Genomic DNA, 23,758 nt, shown 5'->3' on the forward strand with positions numbered 1-23,758 from the left:
GAATGTGGTCATTAAGATCAGCTGAAAGAAGTTCAGGGTTAATGACTTTTAGATTTCGAAAGGAAATCTGCCGCTTTGGCTTCATGAGAGAACTTTGAAAGGGTAACTCCATGTAAATGGCTTTGTGGTCTGACACACCCAGGTCATATACGGAAAGATGATGCACAGGTAGAGAGTTCGTGATGACTAAGTCCAAGGTGTGTCCTCTAGAGTGTGTTGGAGATTTGACATGTTGTTTCAAGTCCAAGTAGTCCAGCAGTTGGAGGAATTCAGCAGTTTGATGATTTGTGGGAATATCAACATGAATATTGAGATCACCCAGTATGAGCAGATTGGATGAAGTGGTGCAGAATGATGACAAGGTCTCCGATATCTCTGAGAGGAAGGAGGGGGAATATTTAGGGGGCCTGTAGATAAGCAGTACTGTCATTGAGTGCGGTGGCTTGGAAGAGAAGGCCAAGCATTCAAAGGAAGACAGCACAGGCAAAGGCGCAGGACAAAGGCCCAAATGACCTTTAAAAATGACGGCTAAGCCACCGCCGCGACCCGAGCTTCGTGCTCTTTGAAGGTAATTATATCCAGGTGGACAGGCCTCATTGAGGACAGAGAAACTATTAGGCTGATGCCAGGTCTCTGTGAGGCAGATTATATCCAAATCCTTTTCCTGGACATGCTCTTGAATGAGACATGCTTTGTTACTCAAGGATTGAACGTTAAGTAGTCCAACTTTAAAAGGAGGCGCCGCCATATGCCTTTTAAAAGTCCTGAGAAGATTAAAATCCACTCCACGTTTTACTTCCCGCATCCGAAGAGCCACAGGAGTCACTGCAGTGATATTCGGACTACAAATCCCAGAAGCCGCAGTGTTCTGATGACGTAATCGCCGTACGCCAGAACATTCAGCTGACCAGATAACCGGCATGGAGAGTCCTGTCCGATGGAGAATAAACTTTCTTCGGCAACTTCTGTGGACATACGGACGTCGGCGAAGGAGACCCAGCCGCTTGATGGTGAGGATGTCCAGATGATCCACAGCGACGTTGCTGTTGTTAAGGCTCAGGAGGTCCGCTGCCGAGTAGGTTAGCATCGCGCTAGCCGAGGGCGAAGGCACGACAGTTCCCAATTACAGCAGCCGAAGTCGTAAGTCATAAAGATGTTTCAGGGCAAAGTCCGAGGGACTAGAGCATTAAGTGCTAATAAAGTTACTAAACTCGATCTTTACTATCTCACAAAAGTTTATGTTTTATGAGAGAAGAGCCCAGATTAAAATGCACACAGTAATCAGCACCTTGTGCCAACATGGGTAAATAAGAATAATATTCCTATCAGGGGTTTTGCGAGGCTGAGACTGAAGCTTTACCCTTTGTTTCCGCTGAGAGACGTGCGGCGTGACTCATTTCCCCAGGCGTACAAATTATCTGAGATCGGCGCTCACGGTTTGAGATTCAGATCGAGCTCTAGGTAATTTTTTTCGAACTGGTTGGTTCGACTTTTAAGAAATTCGAGTTCTAATGAGTTCGAGAACTGAGGTACCGCTCTACTAATAAATACAAAACACAAAATACTGTACATGTATGAAGTAATTGCCAGTTTATTGGTAAAATATTTTTGTTAAAGCTTTTTAAATATTACATAATAATATAAGTGATATAAAAACCTGTGAGAATCCAAATACTATCTACAACTTCATAGAGTATGATACTCAATGCAGCCTCTGCAAATGTTTCCAGAATCTAGCCGGGGCAATTTCTTCTGATGTAGCAGCAGATCTCCATCATGATCTCCAAACTGCAGCTGACAGTGTGTGAGGAGTAGGAGAGAGATCTCTACTCAGTACCACTGTAATGAGAGACACTCACCTGTGAGCCCAGCAATGAGAAGAAACAGGAGCATCAGAGGATCCATACGTGTGTGTGTCACTGAGCCCAGATCTGTGGAGACTGACACTCACTTCCTCATCCTCTGTACCTTCACTGTCTCTGTCGTTTCTATTCTCACACACAGCAGGCAGAGTGAAGGGGGAGTGGACACTTTAAACAGGAAGTGACAAAACCACAAGGCTGAATGTTTAGCGCTTCAGCAAGACATAACATCCATCCATCCATCCATCTTCTATACCTGCTTATTCTGTGCAGGATCCTGATGGCCCACAGTCTATCCTGGAAGCTATGGCATAAGGCCGGGAATAACCCAGGATGGGGCAGCAACCCACTGCAGGGCAAACACATCATTCACACACATGCACACTGTTAGGAATGGCTGAGGCCTGAGACTTCAGGAACCAGAGAAGGCCATGGAGTTCCAAAACGTGCAAAAATTTATTGTCCTTGTTCACAAAAGTGCACAAATACACAGTATTAACAACAACAAAATCTCAATCAAACAGGCTATACCCTAGCAGACCCTGGATCCATAACAACAATCTTTTAGCCCATTCTCCAGGGTTTATATAGATTTCTTAACCCCTCTCCTTAGGACAACTAATCTAACAATTATCATCCTCAAAACAATACATCCCACATACACAATTCTAAAACACACTATCCAAAACCACAATTTTATTCAAATTTATTCATAAAACCAACAAAGGCTAAAATATCAATTTTATTGTAATGTGCAAAAATCCCCTCCCCAACCACTTGGTTTAACCCAACAAATTGTGAACACCCTTCCCCTCCAAAATCACACAATTGTAATGGAAACACCCAGCTGGATAATCCTGGATCGAATCCATATCTACTACAAGGTAGAAGGAAAATACCAAAATATCATTTATAAGATATCCGCATCATGATCATCACTATGTTTAACTTAACATCGCGCCGACATAGTGGGAATATGGGCTCAAATGTTCGATGGTGATGTTTGTGCAACAGAGATGTTTGCCGATGGATTTTCAAGCACCGCGGAGATATAGTGCTAATGCATGTGTGCTCTCTGGGTACTTATATTACTTGCCTTTATCCATTAATATTTTCACGCAAGACAAAGGTAACGAGTCCGTTGAAATTTCAGTACCTTGCGTTTTTTAATTTGAAATGGTAATTAGTTACATTACTCCTTACAGACAAAAGTAGTGGGATTACAGTAAAGCGTTACTACCAACATTGCTAGGTAGCTAGGTTTGCTAATGCTAAGGTTAGCAGTGCAGCCTTATGCTACTTCCTCTCGCAAGATAAGACAGCCTTACTGTCACTGTGCAAATACAATAAGATGTCTTTGGAGTAGGGATGTTCATTTCGGTTAATTTTCCCAACCGACAACCGCCGTTCGTTAACCGAACATTAATCCTTAACCGATCGGTTTAGAACATTAAATTGGAATTGAATTAAATCAGAACTGAAGAGTGTCTGATTAAATATGCGAACTTTTTTTCAGTTTTATTTTAACATGTGCGAACAACAACACACAGAACATATAAAAAACAGAATCTGGATTCACACGTCGTCAAATTTTCATGCACCTGCAGCGTTTCCGACAACAGACAAAAACTAATTAATATACAGTCGACCCTCGCCACTTTGCGCTTCGACTTAAGCGGATATTCATTAAAAAGTTGATCGAGACAGTAAAAATCTACTTTTTGAGCGCTTGGCTGTGTGAAATTACAGTAAGAGTAAAATCTTTCCGTGCCACGGGCATATGCCACTCGACATGTCACCGCTACGTGCGCATGGCAGTGGCAGCTGCCACTCCACATGCCACCGCTACGTGCGCATGGCACTCGACATGTCACCGCTACGTGCGCATGGCAGTGGCAGCTGCCACTCCACATGCCACCGCTACGTGCGCATGGCACTCGACATGTCACCGCTACGTGCGCATGGCAGTGGCAGCTGCCACTCCACATGCCACCGCTACGTGCGCATGGCACTCGACATGTCACCGCTACGTGCGCATGGCAGTGGCAGCTGCCACTCCACATGCCACCGCTACGTGCGCATGGCACTCGACATCTCACCGCTACGTGCGCATGGCAGTGGCAGCTGCCACTCCACATCTCACCGCTACGTGCGCATGGCACTCGACATGTCACCGCTACGTGCGCATGGCAGTGGCAGCTGCCACTCCACATGCCACCGCTACGTGCTCATGGCACTCGACATGTCACCGCTGCGTGCACATGGCACTGGCAGCTGCCACTCCACATGTCACCGCTACGTGCACATGGCACTGGCATCTGCCACTCGCACGTCACTGGTACCAGTACAGCAGCTGCCACTGATATGTGCGTCTGTCATCGGTCTCAACGCGACTATACACGTCTGTATACGCCACTGGACTAGAATCCCTGAAACCTACGAAATACCTCGGACGCACCTCTCGTGGAGCCCCCCCCCCCACACACACACACACACACAAACTGCCCGCCCCCTCATCAGCGCCAATCAACACTTATTGTTTTACAAATGAAAGCGAGTTTCACGGTTTCAACCTCGGGTCTGCACAGAAACGTCTTTCTAACAGTGTGGTCTGAGGAATCGTAAAATACATGTAGCCTATATTATAATCAGTGAGAAAAAATAAGTGCAGGAACTCTAATTTTCCGTCATTTGACATTTGTGCGGTGAAAAAAAAAATCAAGTCTTTAGGATGTGTTGGTTCAAAAACTATTTTAATTTAATAATTCTTCCAAGCAATAACCTATAGGCATAGGCTACTTTTTTCTAATTCGCAAATGGAATACTGAAAACCATTAAAACAACATGAACCAGACCAGTGTGATACTTGTAGGCCTAACAATAGACTAGGGCTAAAGCTGATGCGATTGGTTGGGACTCAGTGGATGCTATATGATAGGGCACTGTCGTGGCTCGTGGGTAATGTAGTCTTTTATCGGTCTTGTGATATTGTCTATTCTCGGGCCTCTGTCGCTGCGTCGGATCAGTTTCAGTAAGTACCGGAACGCAGAAAAAAGTGGCGGAACCCAAAAGACGAAAATACAGAAGTTCCGGAACTGCGTTCTGCTGCGTTCTGGCCCACTTCAAGCACTGATTATAATTAATTGAATTTGAAATACAATTGAATCCCCATTTCTCGATTCAGCAATTGCGATTTCAGTTTCCCGAAAGTATTTGAAAGAATAAATAAATGCATTTGCTTACTGTCTGTAACAATCGGTGCTAATCTCTTTTTCAGTTTTAAAGTTCGATCAGGGCTAAAAGACGAATTAATTCATGTATGTCGTTAAAATTACCCTGGCATGACATTAATGCGATATATGCATTATAAATGTGCCGACAGACAAAGCATTTTTATAAGTAATGAAGAAAAATATGGAACTTGCAACTTAGAATTTGTAAAAACTGTATGAAGTCCAAGCACACAAAAGACTACTGATTACTATCTCAATCTCTTATGAGATGGCACAATGCGCTTTGCACGTAAACACTGATGACGCTACCTTCGAAAAAGATTGCGCAGGTATGAGCACACGAAATACTATAAATTACCAGTAAGGGTCAGTCCCAAAAAGGCAGCTGGCAGGGGGAAGTGACGTCACAGGCACCCGTCAAGGCAGGTAGCGGCAGCTGCCACTCCGTCACAGGCACCCGTCAAGGCAGGTAGCGGCAGCTGCCACTTCTGTCCGTCGCTAGTGGCGCTAAACAGTGACAGGAGCCGTTCGGGAACAGTGCCTGCCGGTAGTGGGAGGTCTAGTGGCAGGTGCCGTTCAGATACAGTAGAGAGGCACCTACCAACCGCTCATGGAAGTAAACCAGAGATTCTGTGAATCGGCTAGGATAAACTGGGATACGGAAATAAATTGAGGACTTGTTTAATCGTTGTATGACTATGCATGATGTTATTGTTGTTGATTGCAAAACTCTTCATTGTCATATTTGAGAAGACAATGATTGTACTGTTTATATTTATTATATTATATTTATTTATTTTACAATGTAATAATATTTCTTATTACATTGAAACATCTCTAGGTACTATTGTTATTTGGTATGTACATTATTTAATTTCCTCAACTTCTATAGCTAAGGAAGCTTTGTATAAAATTACGTTAAAATTCCTGCATTTAGTTGTACTATTTATAATTATAATATTCACAAAATGATCATTAAGCCGATGTACAGAATCTCTGGTTTAGGCTACTTCCAGGAGTGGCGGGTAGGTGCCTCTCTACTGTATCTGAACGGCACCTGCCACTAGACCTGCCACTGGACCTGCCACGGGACCTGCCACTAGACCTGCCACTACCGGCAGGCACTGTTCCCGAACGGATCCTGTCACTGTTTAGCGCCACTAGCGACGGACAGAAGTGGCAGCTGCCACTAAGAACTGGCACGTCACTTCCTCCTGCCAGCTGCCGTTTCAAGACTGAACCCCCTAAGTAAATTACTCCGGACGTGTGTGCAGTTATGTATTGGATAATTCATGATGTACTTGTGAAACAGGATGGGCAGTTATGAGCACACAAAAGTGCTAATTACTAGAAACATATTGCGGTCTAAGTATATTACGGTACAATAAAAAAGACTTTCGCGTTCATCATTTATTTTTGATCATAGAAATGCAAATAGGGAACATTATAGAGGTCTTATTAAAGAAGTGGTTGGTGTGATTATATATATCGTGTTTCTTGTCACTTTATTTCTGTCACTTTAGGTTGCTGTTACTATATATTAAAAGCAACATAGTATTATAATTTAGATTGAAACGTATTGCTTAATTTAGCCTTGACAGTAGTCTTAATATTAATGACAATTTTAATTTTCTTGATCTCCTTTGGTTGTTTAATAGTAATTTGAGAGAATGTTGTGACAGATGCATACAGAGAATACCAGATCAAATGACTAGTGTACAAATGAACGGTGTAGGAAATGGGGTCGTTATAGGCCTCTGAATTTGTAAAATTTGATAAAACACTGGTGCTTAAGGTATGAACAGAAAAATGGGTGAGGGATAATTAAAAATAAAGGGGTATTCAGAAACAATTTAAACTTTATGCAGATTTGCAAATAGTTGGTGTAACTAGGCTACATAAAACAATGTATTGAAATGTGACCAAAAACAAACAATACTCAAGGACATAAACAAATGTCAAAGATAACATGCGTGTGAATTCCCATCTCGACAAAAATACATAGAAAAACGAATGTTTTTATATAGTCTCCGACAATATTGGGTAATTTACAAGTGCTCTGAAAGCTTATTCCTGCTAATCCTCTGCTAACCTCCGAAGTTACAAAAAATACAGTGCCCACCACCACGCAAAATGACCCACCATGCAGTCATTTTCGCCGCGCGCACCTCTGCGAGTATAAACCAAGCTTTAAGTGGTGACAGTCGCACGTAGCGGTGACAGGTCGAATGACAGCCGATATGTGAAGACACCAGGTCAAGTGACAGGTTCCTATGGCGGTGCCCGGTCCCCTGAAATGCGCAGATGGCCGTGCCGGGTCGGTTGCCATGCGCATATAACAATGAAACATCGAGTGCCATGCTCATGTAGTAGTGACATGTTGAGTGGCAGCTGCCACTGCCATGCACACGTAGCGGTGAGATGTGGAGTGCCATGCGCACGTAGCGGTGAGATGTGGAGTGGCAGCTGCCACTGCCATGCGCACGTAGCGGTGAGATGTCGAGTGCCATGCGCACGTAGCGGTGGCATGTGGAGTGGCAGCTGCCACTGCCATGCGCACGTAGCGGTGAGATGTCGAGTGCCATGCGCACGTAGCGGTGACATGTCGAGTGGCAGCTGCCACTGCCATGCGCACGTAGCGGTGACATGTCGAGTGCCATGCGCACGTAGCGGTGAGATGTGGAGTGGCAGCTGCCACTGCCATGCGCACGTAGCGGTGAGATGTCGAGTGCCATGCGCACGTAGCGGTGGCATGTGGAGTGGCAGCTGCCACTGCCATGCGCACGTAGCGGTGACATGTCGAGTGCCATGCGCACGTAGCGGTGACATGTCGAGTGGCAGCTGCCACTGCCATGCGCACGTAGCGGTGACATGTCGAGTGCCATGCGCACGTAGCGGTGACATGTCGAGTGGCATATGCCCGTGGCACGGAAAGATTTTACTCCCTCTGTGAAATTACTGGCTATCCTATCCTCTTCCTATCCGGCCCACTGATTGGCTCAGTTTCACGCTTGTTGCTTTCTCTCATACACGCGTCTACGTCATTATGCATCGGAACCGTCTTTGCTGTTGTAAGTGTTTTTGGGGGGTCCGGCAAGATGGGGGTCGAATTGGTCGCACTGTTTTGTTAAGGAAAGTTAAAAGTGTGTCACAGTCAGCGATGTTGAATAATATAGTTGCATAATTCTGTTATCAGGTGTATATAGTTATTTATACGATATTTTACAATTCTTTTGGTTATACTGACAATTATATCTCGGAACCTGTGAGAATTTAATATGGATGGAAACGCGACGGTTGAATCGTGTGTGGCGGAAAAAATGGAGATAGTTACCATCAAAGATAAGAGAGTGATTCAAGACACACACTCCTATTCCTGCGGGGCTTACAAGGAAAGTAATGGAGCCTGTGACTCAAGTCCCAATACACCGGATAAAAAACTCTCTAAGAAAGCGCGCAAAGAACAGATGCAAGTACGTTCTGAACCATTTTTGGCCGACTTACAAGACAATATCATTCGCGTCATCACTGCCAAAATCAACGAAAGAGCGGACCAAACTGATGAAGCTGTTAAACACAACACACTGCAAATTGAGGGTCTTAAAAAATCCTTGGACTTTTGTCATCAAGAAGTGGTAGACCTAAAAAAAGAAAATGCTACGATGAAACTGAGAGTTGAACAAATGCAAAAGAAACTTTTTGAAGTGGAGCAAAAGGCGAATGATACTGATCGATATAGTCGGCGGTACAATCTTCGTCTATATGGAGTAGTTGAAGAACGCGATGAAAACATCAAGTCTAAGGTTAAAGAGTTTTGCAGCGCAGCAGTTCCTGGAAGTGAGGGTGAAGCAATCGTGGCAGCAGTGGATGTGGTTCATCGCATCGGCAGAATAGACGGCAGTGGGAAAAAGCAGTTTCCAAGGCAAGTGATCGTCAGATTTGCGTCTAGATCGGCTAGAGATGCTTTTTGGAAAGGCTCCAAGAACAACGAGTTACTCAAAAACAAAGGTGTTCAAGTGAAAGAAGACCTAACAGCTGATGACAGGGCAGCGCGCGCTCGTCTGTGGCCGTTTGTAGAAAAGGCTAGGAAAAATGGAGAAAGAGCTTACCTGGTAGGGAACAAAGCATTTGTGAATGGAAAAGAAATTAAAGGATGAACACCCTTTACGAATATTTAAAGACTCCAGCCAGTAACTGGTAAAGCTGTTGAATCCGTGTATCATTCGTCCTTTCCATTTTCAATTGATAAATGAAAATCAAAAAATGAAAATCTGATTGTTTTTTTTGTTATTTGATTTTAAATCAGAAACGAAAAATGAAAATTGTCTTGTATTTCATATTTTAAAATTTCGTTTTGGATCAAAAATACAAAATTGAAAAGGGTCCACACAACAGAATCTGTTTTAAATATTTAATTGCTGGGTTGTGCGTCACCCGGAAATTGTTATTTTTTGCGAGCTACTGTTTCAGTGAGCTAGCGAGCAGGCGGCCCATCACGACTCACGAGCCATTTCCAACCGTTATTCATCAAACATGGATAGTTATGTGCTGTTCAGGGGAACAAAACGGCTGACTCTAAAAGAAGACATGATCACCGAAAAAATAAGCAGGATCTTCCAGGTAATGGACTCTTATGTAGCTTCCCTAAATATTTTTGTCTTAAATTGCACGTGTTCTGTACTTTAAACCACGCAACATGTGCAAAAATTTGTTTTTAATTAGGCTACTTCGTACTTTTTTAAAGGTTCGTCCACTCAGTCTTTATATTACCGATGATTCCAATGTGGCCGTATTTCCGGCAAGTGATGGGCACTTCAGCACTTGTGACCTGATGTTAAGGGGTCATTACGAAGTGCATGGGGAGAGCTGTGATGCCGAGGAGGTACCCGGGCCCGTACCATACAACCCCACCCGCTTTTCCTTCCACCGACCGCCGAGTGCAGCTGCGGGCTCAGCGGCGAGACCTTCTTCAAGAGCTACAGTGGCAAAGGCATACCAAAGGTGACTGTTGTAGATTAGATACTTTAATTATCATGAAAGAAGTTAAGATGTGGAGTAGCTTGTACACATAAAAACGCAGAGACACAAATACTAAAAAAATATATTTTGAAAATACGTCTGTAGTTCCATGTCAGCAATCTTCTCCTGTGTACATTAAAAGGCTTGATGGCCCTGGGGACAACAGATCTCCTTAGATTAACTCTCAAAACAAAGGATAGTGGCCACAATCTTGCCTAGCATGTATTCATATGTGACTGCTGCATTTGCCAACAAATTTGTAATTTCTTGAAACTGCGACAATTACTCAACTACGTATTGTGATAGAAGTGTTAAAAGTACTGCTTTAATAACAGCCATCTTTATCCATCTGTATCCAAACAGTGTTAGTAAATAAAATAAATAAAATAAAATAAAAAAATCTTAATATAAAAGTTATGGCCAAAATTGCAGTGAACTGGCCACCGTCAACACTATCAAACTATTATGTGCATATGATTGGATCAGATTAATACGAGTTTATGAATGTGTATGTAGCATTTTCCTGCTATAGAAATTAAAGATTACAGTTTTTAACTACTTGCCATATTCCTGGATTGTCCCAAGAAATTTGTTTTTTTTTTTTTTTTTGTTCAACTAAAATATTTTTTGCTTTCAGGACCATCTTCATTGCTGACCTTGTGGATGGAAAATTAGAAACAAGCCGAGCCCTGACGGTGAGGTTCTCTGAATTTGAGGCTTCTGTCATGGGAATCACCAGTAAAGTGAATGAGGCCCTCGAACAAGAGGACTCCGTCATCCTTACTGATGGACAGGGTAACAAAATCTTGGAAACAGAAGGAACCAGAGGTAAGTTTGAAATTTTATAGCCATAAGGTTTTAAGAAAAACTACAAAATTTTATCAGAAAAATATACTTAATTAATGTACAATTAAATAATCTACTTCACTTGCAGGATCAGCATTTTGGAGGCAAAATGCAAGGAAAGTCTTGGCTGTGAAGGTGGAGGATTTCTTGCAGTTACAAGGAAATAAGAAAAGGAGGCTGAGGTATATAAACTGTATTTTCATTACTGTCTGACCAACTTTTTTCCTGGCTTGCTTACTTCTGTCAGCTGCATGTGTGCAGTATATTAGGATATTCTAGGAAGTGAGGACTTGCATTATTGTGATACTTTTTGCCAAAATAAGCCCTTCTAGTTTCTGCTATTTCCATTGCATTAGTTGGGATCACTATTGTTCGTCTGCTTAAATTAAATGAGTTTGGGTGACAGATCAATGTAAGTTGCAACAATACTTATTACATTTAGAATTGTTAAAATAAAATGACAATTAACATGACAACAGGACTAAAAAACTTGCAGATTTTATTTAAACAAAGGAAATAACTTTGAGAGAACAAATTGCAATGTTTTTTGCTTATTTTTTTTCAGTCGACGAGATGATAATGGCCTTGATGCTGTGTTTGATAAAATTGAGGAGGTGGTCCTGGCATCACAAGGACTTCAGGAGGTGTCAACAACAATGAAGGAGTTGATGGAGCTGGCCAGTTCCAACCGCAGAGTTTCCCTGGCAGCAGCTGAAGCAGCAACTATTAAAGATGCCTTTGCCTGTCTTATCTGCAAAGGTAATTGAAAAAAAAATCTTCTACATGCAAATTTCAGTGCAACTCATATACTGAAGTTAATTTCAGAAGCACTTTTCATACAAAGATTGCAAATCAGTGCATTCCTGATTAAAATAACCCCACACAAACCACATTCCCATCCCTCCCCCATAGATCAGGTACACCCCCTCTCCGTGACTCAGCTCCTATACAAATACATACTTAAGAGTAGAATTATTTCCCACCTTCTGGTATTAGTCAGGACATGTGCAGCTGAATTTTGTAGAAGCTGTGAACCTGAGATACTGCTTTTAGGAAGACCAGAAAGAAGGGCATTACAGTTGTCAATTCTACAGGTGATAAAAGCATGCATTAGTGTCTGTGTTGGAACAGTTACTTAGACAGTAAATTTTTTGTTCATTTACAATTGTTTTTATCAAATTTGCAGGTCCTTTGGTTGAGCCCATTGTTTCTTCATGCTGCCAAAGCCTTGTTGGTTGCAGAAGCTGCATCGATGAGTGTAAGAGAAATTCAGTGTTTTGCCCAAAATGTCGAGCCGATGACTTCCACATGAACACACAAAGACTAACTGGACTGTCTGATGCACTGGCTGCTCTGGGCAACATTTTGTGGCAGTAAAGGTGGTTAGTATGCCATTGGGCTGTTTTCAGCAGAGTTCAATGTTAATGTCAAAGTTCAATGTTATGCATTCAAAGCACTTTAGACTGTAAAATGTTTGCAAAAGATTTGAGAAGTTACTTTTATTTGTAAGATGCTGCAAGAGCCAAACTACCTGATTTTTACACAATTTTATGTGGAATGGTTTTACTGTTTTTTTAATTAAGTCAGATTCACATATGTTTACTGTAATGTTCCCACATTTCCTGTAAATGCTTGCAACTTAAGCACTGTTGGGTTTTTTTTTCCAACAAAGACTAATCTGTTCTTTGTGTTACAAAAATTGTTTACATTTTATAGCATAGGAATTATGTTCTGACAAATCTGAGGTCCACACTTAAATGGAACTAGTTAAAGGAAAACAGTATGTACAGTAGGATTTTTCATTGCTGCTGACTTTTTACCTCTGTTTTTGTACCTTAGTGAGGTTGAAATAAAAGTTCAAAGCAATAAAACTTTCTCCTTTATTGTCTATCCTACAACTTAGAAGTATGATAGTTGTGTATCACTGATCAATATCTACAGCCATAGACCAAATGCTCTATTTATTCAGCTGCTAGAGAACACCAATGTTTGTGAGGAAACACCGCTAAAACACTCAGATGCTAAACATCCATCCATTCATTATCTACACCCCTCTTTCCTGTGCAGGGCTGTGGGGGGCTGGTGCCTATCACCAGCAATGATTGGGCGAAAGGCAGGATACACCCTTCACAGCTCACCAGTCCATCACTGAACTCTATACACACTCAAACATATCTTACAGTTAAACGTATTAGGGAGATTAAGGCATCTTGGAAAGGAGCATAGTCATTGTTCACTACATGATTAAAAAGAAGAGAAATGTCAGGGTACATCTCTGCAAAGATTTCTTCTGCATGGCATCTATCTTCTTCAGATGAAAAGGGGTCAGTTCCAAAGGTAGACACCCATGTCAGGGAAGATCCCAGCTCCTGCTCATACAGGTTTGCCACGACAGAGGCACATGGCAGCAGCTCCTCTGAGACTTCAGCTCGACATCTGTTTGCAGCCAGTTCATTAGGAATTCCACGTCCTAATTTTTAAAAAAATCAAAACAAGACTGTTTATTTTTGCTGTATTTTCAAGTTTACATTTTAAATCTAATACATTTAAATATTGTGTTTAGCATACCTGGGATCCTGTGTGCATTCCATGACTGGACCACTCTGTCAAGTCCAATTTGACTCACTTGAGATGTCAGGTTTGATATGCAGAATTTTGTTAGGTTGTCCTCCATGTTCACAACCTCTTGGTCTAGTAGGTGCACCAGAGCCTGTTTCAGGGGGTAGTTCACACGGTTGTTCACCTCTGGCCACAACCTTTCCACTCGAAGGTTCTGTTGATTACAAGTCCAAATCATTTTTTTCACATAAAATATGACAGCAGAAACAAGTTAACAGGAAGATTAGATTATTGACATATTTGGAAATAGTACATTTTCAGTGTTAAAGGAACAACTACATTTTTTTTTTTTTAAACCTGGACCTTATAGCATGTAATATGTTCATTTACTCACCCTGGTATTTGTAGTCCTCTGGGAGATTTTGTAGATCTATCCACGATCAGCGTCTATCCATTTAATGGGAGTGGTACAGGCATCAACAAAACAGCCTCTAAATAAGGCCTTATTTGCCACAAAACCTCTTCCTTTTGAAATTTATGAATTTCTTATGAATTGCTAACACTATTCCTCTTAATTCTGAGCATGTCTGGGGTCTTTTACAACCATTTAGTAAAACTACGCTGGCACTCCACTTGCCGGCACTTTCAGTGATGTCATGGCTGCATACCACCTGAGTTGTAGTCTGAGCAGAACTTTCACTCTGTGCTCCATTTGATGGTCGGAAAATTTGGAAATTGGAAACAAGCAAACATGGACCATGTTGGTATTTGCATTAGCAAGTTCTGTGTAACTGACAGCTGTTGTCAAACACAGAGTGAAAGTTCTGCTCAGACTGCAACCAAGATGGTCTAAGGTCATGACGTCACTGAAAGTGCCAGCTAGTGTAGCCGAGCTAGTTTTATTTAACAGCTGTAAAAGTCCCCGGATGATAACATCTAAAGCTCCTCCAAGACGCTTCAAAATAACAGAGGAATAGTGCTAGCGATTCATAACAAAACATTGGCAAAATGAAGATTTGTGGCAGACAATGTCTTATTTACAGGCCGCACTTACTCTGCCTGGACAACTCCCATTATATCAATCAATCAAACTTTATTTATGAAGCGCTTTTCAAACTACATGGCTTCTCAAAGGGCTTTACAGATTAAAATGACCCCACAAAAATCACCCTTCCCAAACCCAAAATAAAAACATCGTCACAGCTATACCTCCCCCCCCCCCACCCCCCAAAATCAACCCAACCCAACCCCCATGCACACACACACATAAAAGCAACAGTAAACAAAAGCAACAAGGGGCTGAGTACAGATGAGAATGAGTTCCTATATTTGATTTCGTATTACCAAGCACTCACCCTTGTTGATGTGGTTTGGAGATATGGTGGCCTGCTGAGGTTGTGCCTATATTGTGACAGCTTTTCTTGCACGTAAAGACACAGGAAAAACTCCCTGCCATGGTCAACTCTGACTTGGTCCCACATGCCATGCTTCACAACTGCAGGTCTGGAAGAAACAATGTTCACTTGACTAAATGGACTTTAACAGATTACAGAGAAAGATGTATATACTTACAAGACATACAGGGGAGGAATGAATTATGACAAATTTTTAAGGTGGTAGTTATTGCTTACCTGTATATTTCCTCGTAAATGACAAGGTTGTTTTTTACTGGCATTGTGGAATGTGCAACAATCTTGCTGCTGTAGCCATCAACGGCCAAGACATGTGTTGCACCAAACATTACAAGCTTTTCATTCTGGTCCAGATGAAGTTTATGACCCATGTATTCAGCATGATAGGGAGCTGGATTTAAATTTCGAGCACCCTGTGTAAAAATAAAAATAATTTAAATTAATGCAAACTCTCAGACTAATAATGGCTCACAACGTTCAGGGAATGGTTTTTAATGACAGAACACTTATTTACAAACATAACTTGTAGAAAAAAATGTGTATTAAGCATTGTATTGTAGTTTTATGTCATTATCCTTTCCTTTGGTCCAAGAAGTTATTACTATTAATAAAATTAATAGTTAAAAGGCAACACCTCCCCAGCAGAAACAAATAACTTAGCTTAAATGTCAGTCTCAAATGACTTTTAGTGTCAATCTGGAAATATTTAAGAGCAAATGGTTAAAGATTAAAGGTTCAAGTTCATGCAGTGGCTTCAGAAAATCACAATAAATAACAGAATGGTGACAGATCACCTCTTCAAAATACCGTTTCTTACAGGTTACACATATCATCTGCTTTGCCCAATTTACAATCCTTAAAATATCTGGTGAGAAGGGAGATGGTTAAAGTTTCTAAAGAATAATAAGCAAAAGAAGACTGAATGATCCTGGTGGGTTACCCAATAAAAAATAAACATAGTTTTGAATGAAATATCTCTGAAAACCACGATTCCTGTCTGGTTTCTCCCACCAATGAGTATAGTTTTCTCAGCTCGCCTAATCTCTTAACTGTGAAGACAGTACATCGTCATCATCATCATCATCATCATCCCTGCTCTAGCCTCTGGTATTATGTCTCCTCCCTGACTCTGGTCTTTAGTATTGTGGTGTTAAAGAAAAATAAGAATGTGACAGAATTTTGACAGAATTAGGAGGAATAACAGCTATATTGCTGTGGAAATTATCCTTCTTAGTCCGACTTATTCCATAGATATTTTTTCTCAGCTTTTCACCTGTCAGACCCTCCCTGACCTCTGACCTGGCTGTGTTTATTGTAGCAATAAATATTTATTTCAAATATGTGAAAAGCAGCAGTAAAGTTCTGTACAGAAATATAAAAAAAGGGTTTATTCATAGCATGAACTATAACTAGCAAGGGATGTGTCGTAGATAAAAATTAGTGCTGTTAATCAGTTTAACATAATATATTGACATGTATTACCTACTAGTCATCCTACCTGACGCCGGAATTCATGGTATGGCTGATGGAGCTCCTTCAGGAATCTTCCGACCCGACCTTCTCCTGCATGAAGCCCCATTGATGCCAGATAGCCAGTCATGAACTTCCGGCCATACGATGGTCCAGTCTGTCACGGAATTGTCACATTATTAAAGGAAATATTTGCTAAATAAGCGGTGGGAATCGAAATATACACTTACTTCGTAAATCGACCGAGCCAAAATCCTCTCTAATGCTGCGTCTGCCAAAAGTCGTTTTCTCTTTAGGTCGTGTCCAGCACAAAATCTTCTGACGCTTCTTTCCGAGCAGTCTACGATATTCATCTGCTTCAGTGTGCAGGAAATTTCTGCGTGTGTCATACCAGTTTTGAACAACTCCATGATTAATGTGGAGTGTGGCTCCAGCGCTGCCATAGTGTTGCTAACTTTTTTCTTTTTTTAAAAGCTTTATTAACAATTATAGCGTTATACAATACACAAGCCCGCCTATTTGCTCGCAGAACAATTTCCGGGTGACGCACAACCCAGCAATTAAATATCAAAAACAGATTCTGTTGTGTGGACCCTTTTCAATTTTGTATTTTTGATCCAAAACGAAATTTTAAAATAGGAAATACAAGACAATTTTCATTTTTCGTTTCTGATTTAAAATCAAATAACAAAAAAAACAATCAGATTTTCATTTTTTGATTTTCATTTATCAATTGAAAATGGAAAGGACGAATGATACACGGATTCTGTTGGTCACTGTTTCTATATTTACGGCTGAAGTCAAAAAAAAAAAAAAGGAGTTCAACGTTATAGTTGATAATTGCAACGAGTATAATATGTGACATACTATGTTTGTACTAAGTGCACTTGGAATACGTTAAACTTTTACTTTGTTATTGTTCATGTCAATTTCAATTTTTTCTATTAATGCCAGAGGTATAAGAAACCAACTGAAAAGGAAATCTTTATTTTTGTATTGTCAAAGCAAAGGTGCAGACTTTTATTTTATTCAAGAGTCTCATGCTTGTGAAGCAGATGTAACGTTCTGGAGAAGTCAGTGGGGAAGTGAAGTTTGGTTCTCATTTGGTTCTAACAAATCCGCAGGGGTGGTTATATTAAAAGGTAAATTCAAAGGACACATTCACAGTAAGCAATCAGATACTGAAGGAAGATGGATAATTCTACATGTTAGTATTGATTTCTCACAATTCATTATAGTAAATGTTTATGCCACAAATAATAAGCAGAAAAATAATAATCTATTCTTAACAATTGAGGGTAAAATTGAGCAACTGTGTTCTAAATTTCCCTGTGCAGTGATTATTTGGGGTGGAGACTTTAATACAGTTATGGATGAAGAAATAGACCGATGGCCCCCAAAAAGAAAGGAAAAAACGTGTGTACTAAAAAATATATGTACAAGATTGGATCTTTTAGATATCTGGAGATATATTTACCCACAGCAAAGAATGTATACCTGGGCTAATAATGATTTGACTAAACAATCTCGTATTGATTTTTGGTTAATCTCTGCAAATAGTGCTAATGATGTTAAACTAGTGGGAATTGAAGTTTCAGTGTTAACAGATCATAAAGCTATCGTGATTAATATCAATAAAGATGCTGCAAGTCTGACTGGTCCCAAAACGAATTATTGGAAATTAAACAAATCCCTATTAAAGAATGAATTATTTAAAAATAATATTGCTAAAATTATAGAGAAATATTGGAAAAGGGCATGTGCACTTAATGAATTTGGTCACAACTGGGAACTAATGAAATTTGAAATAAGAAGCACAGCTATAGTTATAGGTAAAACAATTGCTAAGGTTAATAAAGAGAAAGAATACAAATTAATTGAAGAAATAATGAAATTATGTAGTAAACAAAATATAATGAATGAAGAGCTTAAGCAGTTGGCTTACTTGCAGTCACAATTAGACAACATTTATGAAAAAAAGGCTAGAGGTGCCTTTATAAGGAGTAGACAGAAGTGGCTTGAACACGGTGAGAAAAATACGAAATATTTTTTTAATTTAGAAAAACGTAATAATGAATTATCATCTGTACGTAGACTTATGATTAATAGTAAAATATGTGAAAATAATAAAGAAATTGCTAAATATGTCACCCAGTTTTATAGGAATTTATACATTCCAGAACCCTATGATGACAGAAAAACAGATTTGTTTTTGAATAAAATTACTGATACAACAACAAAAAAGATAAATGATGATTTTAAACTATTTTGTGACAAGGATATTAGTTGTGAAGAGATTAGAAATTGTATAGTAGGCTTGAAGGATAATAAGTCTCCAGGGAATGACGGGCTTACATGCGAATTCTATAAGATGTTCAGTGTTCAATTAACTCCTTTTTTAGCAGCTATGTTTAAAGAATCAGTTGCATGTGGGGAATTACCTGTAACTCTAAGACAAGGTCTTATCACATTGATCCCGAAGCCTAATAAGGATAAACTTTACATCGATAACTGGAGACCAATTACCCTTCTGAATAATGATGCTAAACTTCTTGCTTTAGTTTTTGCTAGAAGATTAAAAAACGGTCTGAATGAGATTATTGACGAACAACAATCGGGGTTCATGACTGGGAGGCATATAAGCAATAACATTAGGTTAATTTTAGATATGATTGATTACAATTGTTATATACCAACTGATTCATATATCTTATTCATAGATTTTTACAAAGCATTTGATACTGTTGGTCATGAGTTTATGTTCAGATGTGTTAAATATTTTGGTTTTGGGGAATATTTTCAGAAAAATGTTAGAACTATTTACAATGGATGTAATAGTTCATTCAAATTATCAGTAGGTACTAGTGGTAGATTTGAGATCAATCGAGGTATACAGCAGGGTAGCCCTTTGTCTCCATTTTTGTTTTTATTAGTTACACAAATTATGGCCCTACATATAAAAAAAGCTGAATTTGAAGGTATAAACATATTTGGAAGAATATTCAAATTATCCCAATTAGCTGATGACACTACTATTTTTCTGAAAAATGATTTAGAAATATCAAAAGCAATTAATTGTATCACAGAATTTTCCTCAGTGTCAGGGCTTAGAATGAATGTAAACAAATCGGTGCTGTTTCCAATTAAAACATGTAGTTTAACAGAATTACATGGTATTCCTGTTAAACAAATAGTTACATACTTGGGTGTTATCATAAATAAAGATGAAAATGAACGCAGTGTGCTCAATTTCCAGCCCATAATAAACAAAACTAAGACAAGATTTAATATCTGGCTTCAAAGAGATTTATCTTTGAATGGGAGGGTTTTACTATCCAAAGCAGAAGGGATATCAAGATCTGTCTATGTGTCTTTAGCTTTGGATATGCCATCTAAGGTGTACAAAGAATTAGACAAATTGTTGTTTAATTTTTTATGGAGGAATAAGCATCATTATTTGAGAAAAGAAATAATATGTAAACAAAAGAGCCAAGGTGGATTATCTGTGCTTAGATTTGAAACTTTAAATAATACATTCAAGGTTAATTGGTTAATTAAATTTATGAAAGAAAAGGATAGCATGTGGTATACAATTCCAAAACATGTGTTCGACATGATGGGTGGCATAGATCTATTATTGAGATGTGATTTTAAAATTGATAAACTACCTGTAAAGTTAGCCAACTTTCACAAGCAGGCTTTATTGGCCTGGATGCTGGTATATAAACACAATTTCTCCCCGAATAAACATATTATTTGGAATAATAGATGTATTAAATATAAAAATGAATCTCTTTTCTATAAAAATTGGTATGAAAATGATATTGTGTTTGTTAAACAACTTTTAAATTCAAATGGTAATTTATTAGCATATAACGAATTTTTGGAAAAATTTGGTTTTCCTGTTACTCCAAAAGAGTATGCAATTGTGTTTGATGCCATACCTCACCCGGTTATACAGTTTGTAAGATCTTGTGGAAGTAATTCTTTTGAGGTAATGTATGTTAAAGAAAGATTTTTTTTAGGAGGCATAGATATTCTTAAACAAAGTTATACGAATAAATTTCTAAGAAATATTATAACAGGAGATACAATTACTCATAAGTGTGTAAAGTGGACCAGTGTCTTTGGAGAGATAGATTGGAATAAAGCCTGGCGTGTCTGTGATATGTTCTGGCTAAACAATAAAGTAAAAGAGGTTACATTTAAAATTTTACATGGTATATATCCAGCTAAAAGTGTATTAGAGAGATTTAATTTGGAAATTGATTACTCTTGTGATTTTTGTTCGGGGGAAAAAGAATCTATTATCCATCTGTTCTGTAATTGTGCATTCACGAGGATTTTCTGGGTGGATATGGAAAATTTTATTAGAAGGAAAACAAATATTATTTTCATGTTAAATAATTTTGATATATGCATGTATTATTCTAATGAAATTAATGATAATAACTTCATTTTACTTGTACAACTCCTTATTATTCTGGGAAAATTTCACATTCATAAGAAGAAATGGTCAGGATCCAAGCCTAACTTTAGTCACTTCCTTCAAGAAATTAAGGACTACTGCACCAGTTTGGAAAACATTATCAACAAGAAAGCAATAAAGACCTATGGACTTTTTCAGAAATTCACAATTTTTTGATTAAGAAGAAATTATTTTTCTGGCATATGTTATGTAATTGGTTGTATAATGTTGTTTATAATGGTTTGTACAAATAAAAAAAAATTTCCAAAAAAAAAAAAATGTTGTAAGTGTTTGCGTGACTAAAGGCTGTTATTTCATGTCTGAAGGGCTCTAATAATGTTAAAAACCGCATTTAGAAGGTCTTAAACATGTTGTCTATGCTCTACCTATGGAAGTATTTCCCTTGTAAATAAAGAATCCTACTTCGCGGAAATTCACTCGTCGCGGTAGAAGGTACGTGTGGTTGCATGTGATAACGCCCCATGAGTTTAACTGATAGTAATAATCGGTCAAAATTCATTCCGACCGAATGAATTTTGACCGATTATTACTATCAGTTAAACTCATGGGGCGTTATCACATGCAACCACACGTACCTTCTACCGCGACGAGTGAATTTCCGCGAAGTAGGTTAGTAGGTTAACCGTTATACGGTCAATATGAGCATCCCTACTTTGGAGCAAGCCTGTTAAGGATAAAACCACAAGTAAAATACAATATGAAATAAAAGACATATTCACCAACAGTAAAGAAGAACAAAGATGAATAAAATACTGGTACTGGAAGCAAAGAAACCAGTAAAACATAGTCAGAGAAACATTGGAAAGCTCGGAACAGCTGCGAATGTGCCTCCATCATTGTTCATAATTCTTCAGTTGACGTTGCTACAGTGGAAGAGTGAAATGGCTGAAGATTAATTACAGCCCTGCTGCCTAACTGTCCGGGGGTCAGACAGAGCAGAAAATAAACCACCGCGGGAACCTTTCCATGAAAACTATTAATTAAAACCGATACCTGTACGAAAAACACAACATCGCAATAAGTGTATCGACATATCCCTAGATTCTTAGGAATATTAGCACTACACCAAAATTTCCAACTGTGCTAAATATTCAGTTGTAAATCAAAACCACAAGTGAGATAAGAACGTCTCCCGCTCATTCCCCTCCATCAAATCTTCCACTAACTGAATGGGTCGCTTAATTGTCGCTATGAATTCTGGGAGTATGTGGAAGGTCACGACCGCAGCTCTCGCGTTACTTGCTACCAGGAAGAAATTGTACTGTAATAGCGACCTAATAATTTTAACAAACGATCAAATTTTATATATATATATTGAAGGGTTAATTATTTAAGAAATACAACTAATAATTTTATGACTGTATGGCCTTTAACCCAATGAAGAAAATAGACAAGGGAACTGAGACTAGGATGAGGTGATCTTACCCGTAAATGGGAAAAAGCAGGAACTTACAGCAAGGGAACGGGTCAAGATGACCTTGTTCTAGACACTCAGAGAACAGGAACCCATCATATTGCTGACACTCATTTTTTACCCTTGTTTGGGAATATGCACACATACTAACTAGAGCAAAAGCTAAAGTATGATGTAGTCACGTAGATGGAAAAGTACAGACGAGGGGGGCCACACCCCAAAAGGCCTATAAAGACCTAGAGCCGACCCCTAGAGTTCGAGCGTCTTCTTGTACATGCTGAATGTATGTCGGATGTTTGCTCCCAGATTGCGCAATCTGTCAGAGAATAAACTGGTGACTTGCAACCACTCCTCAACTGTGCAGTGAATCTCTTCTCATCAACGGACCCGGCGGAGTTCTGACTCCAACAATTTATATATAAATATCAATTATACAGACACGACCTGTATTGTGTCATTCTACATCTTGTTTTGATAATATATTTGTATTGCGTAAACATATTCGATATACAGCCCAGCCACAATTGGTTTCTTTGTCACCCGGAAACTTAGCAACTGTGTTGTGAGCGGATCTGCAGCGCTTTTCTCTTTTTAAACGTGTCTTCTAAATATGCAGTGCTCCTATTATTTTTCCGCGCTTTTGTTAATGTACATCGTGTGTGTTGTCATTTGGTTAAAGTGTTTGACGACTTTGCAGCGCGCTGACACTAATTGGCCACAGTACCATAGCAACCGCATCATAACAATTGTAGTTGCACTTCGAGTTAATTTGATTTGAACATTCAAAGCAGCTCAGATTTGCAGCTTCCCAGCGAGAGACAAGACGTGATCGAGATTAGAGGTCGACCGATATTGAATTTTACCGATACCGATAGCTAGGTTGGTCCGTACTTGCCGATAACCGATTAATTAACCGATAGTTTTTAAAATGGATACTGGATTAAAAAAAAAAAAACTAAATTAAAACACAACACTACATGTAAAATAGTACTAAACTTTATTACAAAAACCAAACAAAAAAACAGTACTGAATCATGAAAATGTGCTATATGAAATAAATATGAATATATTAATAAATATTGAGGTAAATTAAAGACATGCTTTCAAACTGAAAGAAAAAGTAACACTCCAAATAAATAAAAAAAAGTTACATACAAAATGAATTATAATAATTATATAATTATATACTATTATAATTATATATAATATTAATTATATAAATGTATATTATATGTGTAGTCTCCCACTATATTTGCTTCTATTTTGAAAACTTTTTTCTCTCTCCATAGGCAGAGGTTGACCAAACTGTTTGTGTAATCTGTTAACAACGCTCATTATATACCCGTCTTTTTAGGCAAGAACCAGATAATGAGTGTCACGTCATGAAATGGTTTTAATACGAAGGGAGCTGTATTACGTGATAACAAATTTAATAAAAACATCGTAAGTTAGGC

General features: G+C 39.0%; 2 protein-coding genes across 5 annotated transcripts; one reads left to right on the top strand and one right to left on the bottom strand.

Annotated features, from left to right (window-relative positions):
- The first annotated feature begins 1,956 nt into the window (after positions 1 to 1,956).
- On the top strand, positions 1,957 to 12,831 carry LOC140585582 (uncharacterized). Of its 2 annotated transcripts, XM_072708058.1 has the most exons (7): positions 1,957 to 2,746; positions 8,916 to 9,715; positions 9,840 to 10,096; positions 10,752 to 10,942; positions 11,049 to 11,142; positions 11,526 to 11,719; positions 12,147 to 12,831. In XM_072708058.1, the coding sequence occupies exons 2-7, from the start codon at positions 9,629 to 9,631 to the stop codon at positions 12,335 to 12,337; spliced, it is 1,014 nt and encodes a 337-aa protein (XP_072564159.1). In that variant the 5' UTR covers positions 1,957 to 2,746; positions 8,916 to 9,628; the 3' UTR covers positions 12,338 to 12,831. The 2 variants fall into 2 exon arrangements, with proteins under 2 accessions (XP_072564159.1, XP_072564158.1); XM_072708057.1 differs by lacking the exon at positions 1,957 to 2,746 and having other exon boundaries at positions 7,956 to 9,715.
- Positions 12,817 to 20,336, bottom strand: LOC140585580 (uncharacterized). Of its 3 annotated transcripts, none has more exons than XM_072708052.1 (6): positions 16,632 to 20,336; positions 16,430 to 16,534; positions 15,151 to 15,344; positions 14,875 to 15,022; positions 13,529 to 13,733; positions 12,817 to 13,430 (listed from the first exon to the last, which is right to left on the bottom strand). In XM_072708052.1, exons 1-6 carry the CDS (start codon positions 16,842 to 16,844, stop codon positions 13,126 to 13,128), a joined length of 1,170 nt encoding a protein of 389 aa, XP_072564153.1. In that variant the 5' UTR covers positions 16,845 to 20,336; the 3' UTR covers positions 12,817 to 13,125. The 3 variants fall into 3 exon arrangements, with proteins under 3 accessions (XP_072564153.1, XP_072564152.1, XP_072564154.1); XM_072708051.1 differs by having other exon boundaries at positions 16,430 to 16,558; XM_072708053.1 differs by lacking the exon at positions 12,817 to 13,430 and adding an exon at positions 13,914 to 13,966 and having other exon boundaries at positions 13,599 to 13,733; positions 16,430 to 16,558.
- Positions 20,337 to 23,758: the final 3,422 nt, after the last annotated feature.

This window comes from Paramormyrops kingsleyae, unplaced genomic scaffold (genome assembly GCF_048594095.1).
Source record: "Paramormyrops kingsleyae isolate MSU_618 unplaced genomic scaffold, PKINGS_0.4 ups33, whole genome shotgun sequence".
Taxonomy (NCBI): Eukaryota; Metazoa; Chordata; class Actinopteri; order Osteoglossiformes; family Mormyridae; genus Paramormyrops; species Paramormyrops kingsleyae.

Excerpts from the sequence above, each read along its gene's own strand:
- LOC140585580 (XM_072708051.1), bottom strand. The coding sequence starts at position 16,844 with ATGGCAGCGCTGGAGCCACACTCCACATTAATCATGGAGTTGTTCAAA. Across the intron at positions 13,734-14,874 it reads TCCAAACCACATCAACAAGG|AACCTTCGAGTGGAAAGGTT; the intron begins GTGAGTGCTTGG and ends TGTAATCAACAG. Across the intron at positions 13,431-13,528 it reads GAATGCACACAGGATCCCAG|GACGTGGAATTCCTAATGAA; the intron begins GTATGCTAAACA and ends TTTAAAAATTAG.
- LOC140585582 (XM_072708058.1), top strand. The coding sequence starts at position 9,629 with ATGGATAGTTATGTGCTGTTCAGGGGAACAAAACGGCTGACTCTAAAA. Across the intron at positions 9,716-9,839 it reads AAATAAGCAGGATCTTCCAG|GTTCGTCCACTCAGTCTTTA; the intron begins GTAATGGACTCT and ends ACTTTTTTAAAG. Across the intron at positions 11,720-12,146 it reads TGCCTGTCTTATCTGCAAAG|GTCCTTTGGTTGAGCCCATT; the intron begins GTAATTGAAAAA and ends TCAAATTTGCAG.